The sequence below is a fragment of the Physella acuta genome, unplaced genomic scaffold (assembly GCF_028476545.2).
Source record: "Physella acuta isolate Inbredline_101_S28 unplaced genomic scaffold, ASM2847654v3 ptg000327l, whole genome shotgun sequence".
In the NCBI taxonomy this organism is placed as follows: domain Eukaryota; kingdom Metazoa; phylum Mollusca; class Gastropoda; family Physidae; genus Physella; species Physella acuta.
This window is the reverse complement of record NW_026731846.1, coordinates 91,726-107,301: the sequence shown is the minus strand read 5'-3', so window position 1 is coordinate 107,301 and position 15,576 is coordinate 91,726. Positions and strand designations below refer to the sequence as shown.

General features: G+C 33.0%; 2 protein-coding genes across 2 annotated transcripts; one reads left to right on the top strand and one right to left on the bottom strand.

Annotated features, from left to right (window-relative positions):
- Positions 1-1,672: 1,672 nt before the first annotated feature.
- LOC131940720 (bifunctional arginine demethylase and lysyl-hydroxylase JMJD6) lies at positions 1,673-7,764 on the top strand. The gene is made up of 10 exons (XM_059299486.1): positions 1,673-1,791; positions 3,286-3,354; positions 3,454-3,665; positions 3,944-4,096; positions 4,529-4,629; positions 4,763-4,858; positions 5,115-5,262; positions 5,808-5,996; positions 6,854-7,017; positions 7,468-7,764. Exons 2-10 carry the CDS (start codon positions 3,300-3,302, stop codon positions 7,679-7,681), a joined length of 1,332 nt encoding a protein of 443 aa, XP_059155469.1. The 5' UTR covers positions 1,673-1,791; positions 3,286-3,299; the 3' UTR covers positions 7,682-7,764.
- Positions 7,765-9,538: 1,774 nt separating this feature from the next.
- On the bottom strand, positions 9,539-14,083 carry LOC131940726 (uncharacterized). The gene is made up of 3 exons (XM_059299493.1): positions 13,930-14,083; positions 11,102-11,278; positions 9,539-10,650 (listed from the first exon to the last, which is right to left on the bottom strand). The coding sequence occupies exons 1-3, from the start codon at positions 13,976-13,978 to the stop codon at positions 10,442-10,444; spliced, it is 435 nt and encodes a 144-aa protein (XP_059155476.1). The 5' UTR covers positions 13,979-14,083; the 3' UTR covers positions 9,539-10,441.
- Between the last annotated feature and the right edge of the window lie 1,493 nt (positions 14,084-15,576).

Here is a 15,576-nt window from a genome sequence, read left to right as displayed (position 1 = left end):
TGTCCCCGGGCGCCGATCTTAGGGGGCGCCAAAATGGGTTGGAAAAACAAATTGAAAGTTTGAGGGGGGGGGGGGAGGTCCAAATTGAAAGTTTGAGGGGGGTGTGCAAATCGAAAGTTTGTCCCCGGGCGCCGGGAAGGGTCGCTACGCCTCTGCATCCTGTATGTAAGCTGGAACGATGCTATAGAGGGCTAAATTTTGGGGCATTAAATCGAGTGTTTTTAGCGGACCCACCATTTGAAAATTCATAAGAAATTAGTTTCTGTGATGGATTGGAAACACGGACGAGAAGCCACATTGATTGTTAACAATACTTTATTCACACCGTGAGGAAAGCGAGGGAGGGCGGAAGTCACGAGACACTTATATACATAAACATGTAAGGGACATCACTCAAGATAATAGTATAAATATAATACTAATACAGAAGAGTGAGTTCCCTTGACTTCACAAGTCTCACTATATTACAGTTTCAAGACCTGCACTTACATTTTTTAACTGAGTACCCCAAAATATAATAGAAGATTATGAATTCATTGTTTATTTGACTTAAAATGTTATATATTATGAATTGGGGAAATCCTACGAAGAGGTTAATTTTTCAAGATGGTCGCTTTGTCATAGTTATCAAATTTTTTTTTTTACCAATTTGTTTTAGTGGAAATTCATATTCGGATGAACCTTAATAAAACTGTAGAGAAAAAAAAATGTTTGCTCTCTAGTATTAAAGAATTTTTTTTTCCGAACCTGCCCCCTTCTCCTAAATATTCTATGTATCACACCTACATATGAAAAAACCAATTTCGTATTCATTCTAAAATTTCTAATAGCGGTTATTTTCTTGAAATTCGATAAATTCAAAAACTCTAATCACCTTTGGGGGGAGGAGATATTATATTATATTATTTTTGTTATTATTTGTTGTTGTTGACGATTTGCACTGTGGTTAAAGGAGGTGGTAGAGGAAAGTGTGACGTTTTAGATATTATAGATAAGTTGTAAAAATCGGCCAAGCTGCGCAACACCAGAAGGTGGATTCAGAGTGTGTTGTAGGATGACTTACTCTCTGCTTCTTATGGACATAGAGCCTCTACCATTTCCTTCCATTTCATCCGATCCCCGGCTATAAATTTTGCCGTCTCAATGACATAACGCGTATTTAGTTTTTAATTATAAAGTTAGCAGTTAGACAAGTGGGACCAATGTGGGATTTAAAATAAAGTTGGGATTTGCGCTGTAATTTAAGTATCAGGATAGCAAAGCTACATATTATTTCAGGAATTTTGGATTTCTACAGAACCCGTGTCAATTTATTCGATGATTATAAAAAAAATCAGATCCCTAATAATTAAAACTAGAGGTCTAGGAAAAACCCCTAGTGTTTTTAGTTTTTAGTTTTCGTTTTTTACGTAGATCTATTTTGTATTGTAAAGATGACAGGTTGCATTTTTATATTCATGTTGAAGTATAAGTCTAGTTTTATTGAGAAATATACAATATAACAGAATATAGATCCAACATTGGTAGTTAATTATATCCCTTTCAATAGATGGATATATTTAACAATAAAATATATAATTTCTTTATACGATTTAATTATCTAAAACTTGTAGTTATATTTATATCACAAAGACCTTCAAAAATGTTTGTATCTGGCAAACTCAACTTTCGCGTTTTCTGGAAGTCGCTCTTCATCATAACATTTGTTAGATTTATTTAATGTGCAGTAACACATGAAAGATATCTTACCCATTTACACGCTGGGTTTAGTAAATTAATCAACATTAAATTGTAAGCTTGCTTAAAATTTATACAAAGTTATTGTGATAAACAGAAAAATGTGTAAAAAATGTTTTTGTCTAATTAATATAAAAATCCCCCAAATAAACTTCAGAATTTAAAGATGTCGAGACTGTTCCTTACTTTCTTAAACTTTCTTTGTAGTTCCCTGGGGTCTCCCATGTGATTTTTTAGTCTTTTTTAATTTACTTGTTAAACTTTATTAAAAGCCTATTTCATTTTAGCATTTCTTTGTCACCTACTTTGTTTCATGACAATTCATTTAGAATTTTAGATCTACCTGTCATTATCACATCAAATCTTTATTTCACATTGACTGTGTCACTGTCACACATGAGTGTGTGTAATGTAGGCCAATGTGTTATTCATATTGCTGTGTTTTAGTTACAGTTACACTAGAGTCTAGAGAGTCCTAATCTAGTTCAATCAGTGTAGGATGGGTAAATTAAGTGGTAATTTGTGCGACGTAGGCCTACCTGAAGAATTACACAAATTACAGGTTTTTACCGAAACACAATTTGCTAGACATTTTATTTTTATTGTATGGTCTTTTCAAAAGACCTTTTTTTTTTGCAGTGTGCAAGATAAGTGTTAACTAAACTAGTAGACCTAGAAATCTTGATCAATCACAAGTGTTATGTTTTTAAAACATTGTCACCTGCAGGATTGCCATTCACATTCTTTGAGTGGGTGGGGAAAAATCGGGGGGGGGGGGGGGGGTGGGGGGTCACATTGGTGACTGTATTGTGTAATCATAAATAATCATGTAGCCTGAGCCCCAAATTTTGAAATAAGAATTTTTCAAATTTTAGATGTGATTTAATCATGATCTAGAAGGGGCTAACTACATAGGCCCCTATGGCCTAAAGTTTAAAAAAATGTTTTTAAGTTTAAATATAGCCTAGAAACAGAAGTTAAAACTAACTTTAGTGAGTGTATAAAGAAACTATACTAGGCCTATAGCATTAGCATATCATGAACAAAGCTCTTTGACATTGTCGGTGAGGTCATTTGTATTTTTCCCCAAACCAAACAATACAGAAAACCTACGTTAAGGTGGTCATTGTGAGCTCACATATTAAAATTTAGATCTAGGTTTACTACTTTGCATGCAAGATTAGAGTTAAAGATGTGGGCCTCTTTAGATGAAGCATTGGCCTACATTCTTTTTTTTTTTTTTTTTTTTTTATTAAAAAATCATATGGTTACCTTATATGAAGTCAAATGTGATACAAAATTTTTTTGCCCTCAACTATCATCACCAGTGTGATTTCACATTCAATTATTTGCCAGAAATTCAATAGCTGTTAATTAGGCTCTATATCCAATAGGCCTACTAAAATAATATAAGTCTGCTAATAGACCCAGTTAATATAAGATCCTTAATGTCAGCTTTCTTTTAAGCCTTTGAAATAATATTCATACAATTAGTATCTAAATTTACTTTGCCCAAATATTTTTGTTGTAATATCTTTATTTCCACAGTAAACAAGCTTCATATGGAACATCGGGCCCGTAAACGCATACGTGAAGCAAAGTCAAAAGCAAGACCAGGTGATTCATAAATATATAGCTAAATCAAAATCTTAAATATTTAGGCTATATTATATTTTTGGAATTAATTTTTACTTGGTTTCTCTCCTCATTTCACAGAATTATATAAAGAAGTAAATGGCTGGTATGCACATAACTATGTAGAAACTTTTGATCTGCGCAAGGAAACTGTCTTAGACAATGTTGAAAGAGTTGATGCCACAGATATAACAGTAGCGGAATTTCAGGAAAAATTTGAGAAAACCTACACACCTGTTGTTCTTACAAACTGTCAAAAAGACTGGGCAGCCACTTATAAATGGAACCCACGAGTATGTCTCTCCTTGTGCTGTTGTTTCATTTAGTTATTTTAACTTAATCATCCAAGTAGGAAATTTTATATATTAATCCTATTAATGGGTATGTTAGCAATATTTATATTGACATCGGTCTCTATTAAAATGTTGGCAAGATGTATTTTACACTAAGTCTTCTCTGAAGAAAAACCGCTGCATTATCTTGTCAGTGTTTTTATAAAAACTATTCTATTTTTATATGATTCAATTTTTAAGTAACCTTATGAATTTATCTTTGACCAATCTTTTCTAAGCGATTGGCTAAAAAATACAGAAATCAGCGATTCAAGTGTGGTGAGGATGACAATGGATATTCAGTAAAGATCAAATTAAAATATTTTGAGGAATACATGAGGCACAACAAGGATGACAGTCCTCTGTATATATTTGACAGCAACTACGGAGAGGTTTGTCCCTAGTTCTATAATTATATGTAGTGCAATATTTTTTTAACTTAGAAGTAGATAATTAGATATAAAAAACTGGGGCTTACAGGTGTACATGTTAATTTTAGTTGTTTTATCTTTTAAGAATTATTAAGTTTATACCTAGTGCTAAGTTTGAGACGTCATTGATGACTATTAAAAACTGGCATAATATAATTGAAGTTTTTTATATATATAAAGCGATAAGTCAGTTTTTTAAAACTAGGGGTAGGATATCAATTGTTACAATGTTGTCTTTGACCAAAAAAAATTAGAATCTGGATGGAAGTATTTTTTGAACAAATCCCCACTTCTAGGATTTTGTTATCCTTGCATTGCAAAATATTTTAACAAATTTTATGCTGTTAATATTCTTACAAACTTTTTAAAAAAGTTATCGCAATCTATTTTCAGCATCCGAAGCGTAGAAAACTTTTAGAAGATTATGAAGTGCCAACATTTTTCAGGGATGATTTATTTAAATATGCTGGTGAACAGAGACGTCCTCCTTACAGGTGGGTTCTTTGAAGATTCACTCCAACAATTTGAAATTATTTTTTTTAGACATTAGTGACTTGGATTGTTTATTAATTTTGAAAAAGTTTTCTTTATGAAGGAACTAAAGGTGATTATTTTTTGTACTTATAGATGGTTTGTTATGGGTCCAGCAAGGTCAGGAACAGGTATTCACATTGACCCCCTTGGGACTAGCGCATGGAACGCTTTAGTGATGGGACACAAAAGGTATTTTGTTGGAAAAAAAGTTGTAATTTTTTTCCCCTAAATATTTAAGCAGAGACATTGTAATTATATTCTAGTTCTTGAGGAAATTTAGTACCTGCGCTATATTTCATTTTCTCCACTATTTTCTTACAAACACATTTTAACCCTAACACCAGAACTCACAGCCATTAGTTCTAACAGTGTCTATCAGCCGAGTAGCAATTCACTTTGGTGTTTCCTTACCAGCAAATCCACAAAGTAGATTTCTTTTGTTTAGGTGGTGTCTGCTGCCAACCAACACACCTCGTGAACTCCTGAAAGTGACGTCAGAAATAGGGGGTAGACAGAAAGACGAGGCTATCACCTGGTTCACCCATGTGTACCCAAAGATTAAAAGTCCTTCGTGGCCAAAAGAATACAAGCCGGTATGTTTTATCACTGGTGATTGTCTTATACTTTGTTCAATGTTTTTAGAGTACTATCAAAAAATGTTGTATATGGCCTTTTTTACTTGGTTGCATTAACATTATTTTATTCCAGTTAAGGATATGAGACGATCATATTTTTAGGTGCTATTTTCCTGGTAGATTTTTTTTTTTATATTAGCAAAATATTGTTTATTTGTGAATTATAATGCAAACAAAATTATTGTAATATAATACTAAACAGTGTTGACTAAATTATTAGTTATTTACTTGTTAGTTTAGTCTGGGAATCTGACAAGATTATTTTTTCTATACTTGCTAGATATTACGTATTACTGTAAGTGCCATTCCTATTGTCCTAGTTATCCACTATTTCTGATGATAGCAGAAAATATACAATTCAAATAAGTTAGGGTGCTCTTGGTTATCAGTTGTGAAAATTTGATATGTGGAAGGTTAATAACTGATTTATAGATTCTGATTTATCTGTACTATCATTCTTGTAAGTTATTAAGTTTATACTATATATTCGTATGTCTTTTTAGCTTGAGATTCTCCAAAAACCTGGTGAAACTGTGTTTGTTCCTGGGGGCTGGTGGCATGTGGTCATCAACCTTGATGACACAATAGCTGTTACACAGAACTTCTGCAGTGTTATCAACTTTCCTATTGTATGGCACAAAACTGTACGTGGCAGACCAAAGTTGTCCAAAAAGTGGATCAGGGCATTGAGGGTAAGTTTACCTAGCATTTGACATTCATTTTAAGCTGGGATATGGACATTCATATAGTGTAAATATAATATTCAGGGAATTTTAAAAGGTCTGAATATGTGTTGTTTGTATTGATAGGCCATTTTTGACATATCCCTTATGAATTTAGCATTTCCTTATATCACCACCCCCTATATTTTGTAACATTTTTAGGATTCTTTGGCTGACACAATCTTTGACATTTAGTTCTATAAATATGTAATTTTGAAATAAATTATAAATAAATGGATCCCATAATTTTATACAAAGTTGCTTGTTACATCTTTGTATGGCATAACCTAAGTATATTCTGTTAAAAAGAAAAATTCAATTACCCTATCTTTATAAATAACAAGTTTGACCCACACAAAAGAAAATCAAATGTAGTTTTATACAAATATAACTTCACTCTATACCACCACACCACTCTGCATAGCATTTTATAGCAAAATTATAAACCACCTCACATTGCAAAGTCCACAGATTCCTAATATTATCGTTATTTTTTGTACTTAAGATTTGTTTCATTAATGTAAATATACATACCGTTTTGTTATCTGATATGTATATGTGGTTTCTGCTGCTTATGTGATTTAGGTATATAACATTTATTTAGGTACTGCATATTAACTTTTATTCGTGTTCTTTGGTTATTTTTAATGACTTTAAAAAAGATTTGGCTCTGAATGTCAAGTCCTCATTTTCAGCAGCCTAGTTACATAACAGATTATTTTTCAAATAAGACATTGCTGGCAAAATGTAATTTTAGACAAAATTGTCAAGTATTGTTTGTTATTCTGTCCATGTACTTAGGTTTTCATTTTTGTTTCGTAATCTAGACATTAAGACCCGAGGTGGCTGCCCTAGCCCAAAAAGTTGACTTAAGTCGGCCGACAGGTTTCAACTCAGACAGTTCCAGTTCAGCATCTTCATCATCTAGTGACTCCAGCTCAGAGTCAGAAGATAGTGAGAGTGATTCTGAGTCTGAATCTGTTAGCAAATCGTAAGTACATGAGTAGTAGGAAATGTTTTCTTGAAAACATTAACTCTACCGTTGGGTGGAGGGTTTTAATTGTAATCTTATACCAATCAAATGACATGTTTAGCATGTAGTGCTCTAAGTTGAAGTCCCGGTTTTGTAAAAGTTAAGGGAAAATTGTCATTTTATCAAATAAAGTGACATAAAAAGATGAAAATTCCTTTTTATCCAAGTTAAAGAAATGCTGTTCTCATATACAAGAATAATCTATACATACACATTTAAATTAACTTTATTATATACTGATAACACATTTAAGCCAATACCATTGTCACTTTTCTTGCCTTTAAAATAATATAATAAACTAAGTAGATCAAATATACTTTTTTCCTTATGTACTGGAGTGTTAAATTTAAAAAAACAGAACCCTATTATAGGCATGTTATTTAAATTTTCATTGTGTTTATCCTCTAGAAAAAGATCCAGACGCTCAAAATCACGTTCCCGCACGCCTAACGGTGGAAGACAAACAGAATTGACCACACCCTCACGCCAGCATCATGTAAGATCAAGGTCCAAGTCCTTGTCCAGATCTAACATCTGTGTTGCTAAAGAGAGGGACAGGGGCAGCTTTCAGGACCATAGAGATAGCCGGAGTGTCTCCAGCACTCCAAAAAACTCGCGATAACCTTTGTTGATAAGCAGTAGTAGATTCCTGGGCATTGGGTGACAATTTTGTTCCCTGTTTATATTTAGGTTTTTTGTTCATTTACATGTATGTATATAATTATATATATGTGTGTGTATGTATGTATATATATATATATATATATATATATATATATATATATATATATATATATATATATATATATATATATATAATATATATACATACATACATACACATATATTTTTTAACAATTAGGTCCTTTTAAGTTTTAAAACTTTTACTGCTAATTTCTCTAGTTCCTATTTTGTGCTATAGATATTTGGGCTAGATTTTTGTTTTAGATATTTTTTTTTAGTGGAAGTTTTTCCAGTACTTTTTAATATTTCAGACTTTTATTTTTGAATGCATTTTTTTATACTTTGCTAAAATTTTGAAACCAAATTTGTTGTGAAAGGCAGTTATTGTAGGCTTCAGGGGTTTATTTATTTAGGCCTACAATTTAAAGCATTTTTAAAAACAAAACAAATTGTACCCATGTTTTTTTTATAATAATGCTGTTGATGTATATATCTGTATGTAAAGCAAGGGCCTTTTAAGTTGACCAGTGTATAGTGTAGTATGTGCTGACAATATTCTTTAATGCCATTGATGTATCACAACTTCAGGATTGTACGCTACTTTGAAAATTATGGCTTGTGAAAATAAAGGTGAGATCTGTTTGTTACTGAGGCTGCTGTTTACTGCTTTACATTTTGTTTGCTTTTATTTTTTGTCATTATCTTCCTACAAGTGTTTATTTTGTGAGTTACTTCATATGGCATTTTTTTACACAGTATTTTACTTTATAGCAAGTTTTAATTTTTTTTGCTGACTGACAGCACAGTTGCAGAGCTTTTTTTTTTTACATGTATTTAAAATATCTTCCCTCATGTTCATTATTAAATACTTCAAGTTTAATTGTTATTGAAATAAACAGAAACAATGAAATTAGTAACCAATGATTCAATTTTATATCCTCTTTTAGTGTCCTGATTTCAATGCAATGTCTGCCATTTTTGGTGAGAATATTATTCCATTTGATTTATGCAATTAAAATTGTGTTGATTATGACAGTTTTTATTAGCTGTATAATTAAGTACTTGTTCATGTACTGTATAATCCCAAGGTACTGTTCAAAAAATTTCACTAATTTGCTTAATTAAATAAAAATTTATCATGTAGCAATGTATTCACCATAAATAAGGTTTTAAGAATTTAACAAATATTTAACTGAATGGAATGAGTGTCTGGTTGTATTTGTCAAATTTTTGCACAATTATTTTTGTGATAATGTATTGTTAAATAAATAATCACAATATGACACATAACCTTCATTTGTTAAAATTTCTTCTTTTTTTACAACTTAACTGTCAGTTTTTCCATCAAGTCCCATTTACTTCGGACGAGGCTCACGTAAATAATTAAAAAAAAAAAGAGCAAGAAATGATATTCCAAATTATAGTTAAGAAACTATTGGGTTAGAAAGCCTTCACTGACTCAAATAGGACAAACTACTCTGCCGTGCAGTTATTTTGTCTCAGTACTTAGCTCCCTGCAGTACAGTCTAGTTGTTTTTGTTCCCCACGCAAGCTATATGCAACATACAACTGTTGTCACATTTCTCCACGCACTTATTTTCTAACAGTTATGAAAACAAATTCAGAGACTATGTATAACTTATTTTTATTATATTGTCAAAGTTTTAAACATCATAAGGCTGGTAATGGAATGTACAAAGGTAAAAATAACTCTAGACTTAAAAATATAAACTGTACAAGATTACATATGTATAAAATGAATCTGACTACCTTCTAGTGGTTGGGGGGGGGGGGGGGGGTTAGAGGAATGATAGCTTTTTTTTTTAAATCAGGAAAACTAATATATAAATGGAATGTTGAAAAAAACTTGGACATACTAGTAAAGCAGTTTGATTTGTTTAAAAAGTAACATCTTATTTATTTACACGGAGTATTACAAAAATTGTAAATTTTGAACAAGAAAATGAATATTCTGTACCAACACAGTGAAATATTGATGAAACAATTATGCTTTTTAATTCAGATGGATAGAAGATTATAACTGCTAAAACAGTAGGCTGTGAGTTGAGTAGAAGGTCTGATGTCTATCCTGGTCACTTAAAGGCTATTGTGTATAAGTCTGAGTAACTACAATAAAAAAAAAATAAGATTACATCTCACAGCTCTTAAAGTTTTGATGAACTTGATAAATTCTGCTAATAAAGATCTTCAAATAAATTTCTATACGAAGTTAGTTCAATTGCTAGTTCCATCTAGGTTTAATTATACAGCAGGGATACAAACAAATCATCAAAAGTAAAAAACATAATATTTACAAATGTGCAATTTTTTTCCCCACTCAATTGAACTTGTCATTCTAAGATTGTTAATCACATACATGCAAAAAGTATACAAAAGCTAATAAACGAGTTACACACCTTCCAGTTCACATACCCATGTAATGGAATGATAATTAACAAATGAGCTTCCTGTTATATTTTAGTATAGTCCGGCATCATTTTCAAACACAGATCTAAAACAATATGTACATGCTGACAATATAAAGCATGTATGAAACAGAAAATAAACAATATAAAGGCAACTCACATACCAGAAAATATAAAATTTACATGTATGTTAACCACGTACTTCTTTTATCGTTATCCCTAACAAAACACGACACTCTACCATACACAAAAAAATTGGACCCACAAACAGATCAATGCTGCCTCAGAAATACTAACACAAACAAAGATGCCAGACATGAAACAAATATAATGGAAAGGCTGGGAAAAACAGAGCGGGCACTGTTACACAGATCTGTGGAGCAGTAGCACTTTTGGGTGATGCCGCCGTTATTTTGCCAGCCGAAGCATCCATCTTTTTTGCCGACTGGTTTCTCACAAAGTCTTGTCACAACAATTGAATCTGAAATTTTAAATGTAGACAGAATTTTTTTTTAAATGTATTATAAGAGCTAAAAGTTATTTTGTTATCAGATACAGAAAAATAATAGTCCATGTTACGTTTACGTGTATTAAATGTCAATTTTTGTCAACAACATAAAATATCTAGTGTACAGTATGTCATTCACAAAGATTAATGTTTTTATTAGTGATTTCAGGCTGAACTGGCCTTGGTATTTAATGATGTGATACCATCACATACCAATAATATTGCATCTATAGTTTCTAGAATCCTTTCAAAAGCAACAATGATAGCAAGCAATTAGAACTGATAAGTGAAATAATATCCAGTATAATATTGTCTAAGGGATGATCAGGCATCAAATTAGCTAAGGGGTTTTCAGTTCAAATGATGCCCAAAAATACCCATTATTTCTCAAAGCATAATGAGCGTTTGCATTTTATGTACTCACGTCTTTCCCATCCCTGTATATAACCAGAGTCTCGTATTTTGACAATTGTTTTATATTTTGTACACACAGTGCCTGGGTCGCAGTCTGCAGTATTTCCTTCATTTTTGTCACGGTTGAACGGTTCATTGCACTCAGCTGCTGCCATTGTCTGGCAGGTGTAGCAGGTTAGTGCATATCCTACAAATAGTAAATGGAAGTCAGGCTAAAGCATAAGAATAATTACAATAATTATTTTCCTATTGTAATGTATTCATTGTCAAATTAAAGATGTTAGAAGTTCTAAAATTCAACAAAAAAAAAACTGTACTTTAATTAAGAATATGCAGTGACTACTCATTAGGCTATAGTGGTTGACATAATTTTTAAAATTCTCTAAAAGAGGCCTATTCCTATTGTAATCAGAGTTTCTTCCAGGCATCTCTTGGAGGGGGGGGGGGCGTGCCGCCACCAGAAATTTTTTTTACCCCCCCCCCCCCCCCCGAAAAAAAATGAAATTTATATAATTTATATAGAAAATATATACTTTTAACAGTGTCCGCTCCCCCGAAAATTTCAAGTTGCCCCCCCCCCCCGGAGAAAAAAGTCTGGAAGAAACACTGATTGTAATATGGTAAAAGGTCTAAACTCCAATACAAATAGCCAGATTTGAATTTTGATGATAACAAAAGCCACAAAACTTATTCAAATTATCAATTTGCTTTAAGACAGGCTTCTAATTATCCAATTTTAGTTGTCCTTTTATATCACTAACTTTACTCTTGAAATATAAACCATTTTCTAAACTCGTTCGTACATCCACCATGCTCAGATAAGTATCTGGAACTAAGTTGTTGAAAGTAAAACCAGATCACAGAATCACAATACACCGTTTACACTTGCACACCTATAGCCTAGCATTGCAAGGATTTTTTTTTCTAGTGGTCTAGCGGTAGAGAGCTGGACTGCTAACCCGTTAGTCTCGAGATCGAATCCGGGTTCAAGTCAGTAGACCGTCCCTGAGTCCACCCAGCTCTGATGGGTACCTAACTCACGTTAGGGAAAGTAAAGGCGGCTGGGCATAGTGCTGACCACACTATCTCTTCATATGCCGAGGTCACAGAAACAAGTGAACTCTACTTCACTTGCCCCATAGACCGTCAGGTTTGAAAGGGAAACTTTACTTATTTTTACTTTTACATATAGTATACATGCCCCAAGTGTAAACTAATCACTAATTAAGGCGGTGGTAAAGTGCAATACTCTAAGTGAAAAATACTGATATTTAATGGAAATTTAAGAAAATAAACAACTTTGTTACACTTACATTCTTTTGCAAATTTGTCCATAACAATTTTAGCACATGTAATGGATGTGGCATTTAAAGTTGGCAAAACATAAAGCAGATGTGAATCAAACACAAGAAGACAGTGCCAGAAAAGAATTTCAGTTGCGTATAGTTTTTGATGATATCTTTGTATAGTAAGGGGGGGGGGGGGTGACTAGTGAACTGCTTGCTTTATGGTTTTTGTGCCATCTCGCATTTTACCAACACATTACTTACTACAAAACAATTTATTAGATAGTCAGGCATATTCCAATAAATTTTATAGGGCCTAGGTCCTAAATATTATATAATTAATAAATAACTTATAAATTAATAAATGTTAACAACAGACTAGGCCTACAATATTTTAATGTTACTAGCAAAAGTGATAGGCCTAAAACAATAGGCTAGGTGGGTTAGCAACAGATAAGTTCTGGGCCTAATAAAATGGGACCATCCAAAGGGTGCTCTCTAGAAAAATAATTAGACCTAGTCTACCTGTCCATAATACGTAAAAAGCTAGAAAACTCTTAGCTAGTCTAGTCTCTGGAAAAAAGATATCTAATTAGTAATTAGGCCTATAGCCTAATTAGTGTAATTAGACTACATGTACTAATTACTATAAAAATACAGGCTACCACATAAAAATAACTTATTTTTTATAAACAACAGATAAAACTTGAAAACTACAATATTTGGTCATTTATTGACATTTGAAGTATTTTTAAGTTTTAAGCCTTGGGATGATTGGGATGCCAACATCGTTAATTAATAGGCCGATGCTAGCCGGAATAAGATATGCATGCGATACCCATGCGCAATGGAGAGAAAACTACGACTTGCTTTCGTGGCGATGTTTTTGAAGGTACTGCGCATAAGTGTGTTTACAACCGCAGAACCCTAACACCAACCCTATCCCTAATCTTATCCCTACCCCCTAACCTTCATTCTAGCCCTAACCCTAGCCATAGGTCACTGTGCATACGCAGAGCTATCTTTTGCCGAGTAAGTGGAGACGTTGGGGAGAAAAATCTTCTTCTGAGTAGTCAATTCGTAATTAATAATAGACTCTTCCGAAAATGACGATAGCGTTAGGTTGTTGGTAGTATTGTTATCTCCTTTAGTTTTTCTGAGTAAGAAATTAGGCCTAGGATGGGTTATGCCTAGATACTAGATAGAACTAAGCAAGGTTGGGGTTATGGATTGGGTTTTTAAACCGTTTTTATTAACATTTTTAAGAAGGTACTATTAGGCCTACTTTTTAATTATTGTACCATGATTGGTACAAAAGAAACCCACCAAGCCTTGGTTCTGTAATGAGCCTTTTAAAGTGATAATCATACAATAACAATCAAGCAAGCTGGGTGCGGATAGCATTTATGTTTTAAAAAAGGTCATTTCCTGGTTTGGAGTTACTCCGAGTTAGGTGTCCCCATTGTTTACGCTTCACAGGTGTGTTGCTTACCTGTACTGCAGGCGTTTAGTGATTGTTAGAGTCATGTAGTGAATAACATAAAAAACTCACCAAGCGATACCACACTCGCAAGTGTGATACATTTTATTAACCAGTTCATTGTGGTTTTAAACTGTTTAGTGAGACTTCCTAAACATAAGTTTTGTAGTGTCAAGAGAAAGCGGAAGTCGTGCTTGAAAATTACTTCGCCATCTAGTGGACAGGTAAAGGATCATCAAAGGGGCAGTCAGCCGACGACGAAAATAAGTGGACAATAATAATTTGTCCCGCTTTTAAGTGCGTTCCGTGTCTATACCATAAAACACATTAAAGAAATCACTTAGACTTGACTTACACGAAGATCAAGTATTAAGCATTAAAAGGAAGGAAATTATATAAAATTAGATTTGAAGATTGTTGCTTGCTTTTAAAAAAATACAGCAATCAAAACAATTAAAAGGAATCCAACTTGAACACACATTTCGTTTTAAACAGGGCTTTGTTGGCTTTGATTAATAAAGCATTCACCATTGTTCAATTTAACAGACGGTTCAATAAAGCATTTTGTTGTGTTTTTGTTTTTTTTTTAAAAAGTACAAAACAAAAAAAAAATATAAGGTACCTTTATTTTTAAATGCTTATTTGCACAGTAAACATAAGCCTTAGTAAACAAAACAAAAAGCATTATGTACAATTTTTCAAAAAAGCTTAAGGCGTCGTCCATAAATGACGTGGCCGAGGGGGGGGGGGGGGGGGGGGGGGGGGTGTGGTGGGGGGGGGGAGGGGTGGCCAGGCTTTTACTGACGAGGGGCAGGAAAGAAAAGTGAATCATACAGACACATTCGTGGAGGCACAGGTATATTATGAAAACAGGTGGCTTAAAGAGAAACAAATGAGTTTTTACAAAACTGCATGCTATAAAACAAAACAAATAATGAAAATATTTACAACGTAAACCTATTGTATCTACCTAAAATTTAAAAGTTTCAGCGGGTCTTTTAAATAATTCATTTGATATGTATGCACCAGCATAAAAACATGCAATTTGGCCTCTGGGTGGAGCAGATAAGAACATAATGTTGGGCGTGTGAAAAATATTTCAGCGATTGTAAGGCAATTACAAAGTTGGGTTTAAATCGAATGGTGTGTGCGTGTGTTTGTGCGTGTGTGTATGTGTGTGGTGTTGTGTTTGTGCGTGTGGGATGGGGTGGATCCCTAACTTATAGTTACTTCAACAACAGTCGTGATAAGTAAGTAGGCATACAGTAAATCTATATTTTTTTAAAACTGGCGGACACTCAGTATAGTGGGATTATTGTGTTTCTGTCATCTCGGCATGTAATGGGAGGTTGTTCAGTTACTTTACTTTCCTGAACTTTAGTGAGGTACACAATAGTGTTGGATGGACTCAGGGACTCGAGCCCGAATCGAACTTGAGACCTTGGGCTATTGATCTACTGCTCTACCTCGCCCATATATATATATATATATATATATATATATATATATATATATATATATATATATATATATATATATATATGTATATATATATATATATATATATATATGTATACAAGCTCGTATGTTGTAGTTACTTATGAATGAGGTCAAACAAACGCTATACATTTTCGTGGGTATATTTTTTATACTACATGGATAGGAGGGGTTTCACGTGATATGTCTTTAGAATATAGTATTTTTTGCATTTATCCTTAG

Excerpts from the sequence above, each read along its gene's own strand:
- LOC131940720 (XM_059299486.1), top strand. The coding sequence starts at position 3,300 with ATGGAACATCGGGCCCGTAAACGCATACGTGAAGCAAAGTCAAAAGCA. Across the intron at positions 4,859-5,114 it reads TTAGTGATGGGACACAAAAG|GTGGTGTCTGCTGCCAACCA; the intron begins GTATTTTGTTGG and ends TCTTTTGTTTAG. Across the intron at positions 7,018-7,467 it reads TCTGAATCTGTTAGCAAATC|AAAAAGATCCAGACGCTCAA; the intron begins GTAAGTACATGA and ends TTTATCCTCTAG.
- LOC131940726 (XM_059299493.1), bottom strand. The coding sequence starts at position 13,978 with ATGAACTGGTTAATAAAATGTATCACACTTGCGAGTGTGGTATCGCTT. Across the intron at positions 11,279-13,929 it reads TGCGAGTGTGGTATCGCTTG|GATATGCACTAACCTGCTAC; the intron begins GTGAGTTTTTTA and ends TACTATTTGTAG. Across the intron at positions 10,651-11,101 it reads TATACAGGGATGGGAAAGAC|ATTCAATTGTTGTGACAAGA; the intron begins GTGAGTACATAA and ends TTAAAATTTCAG.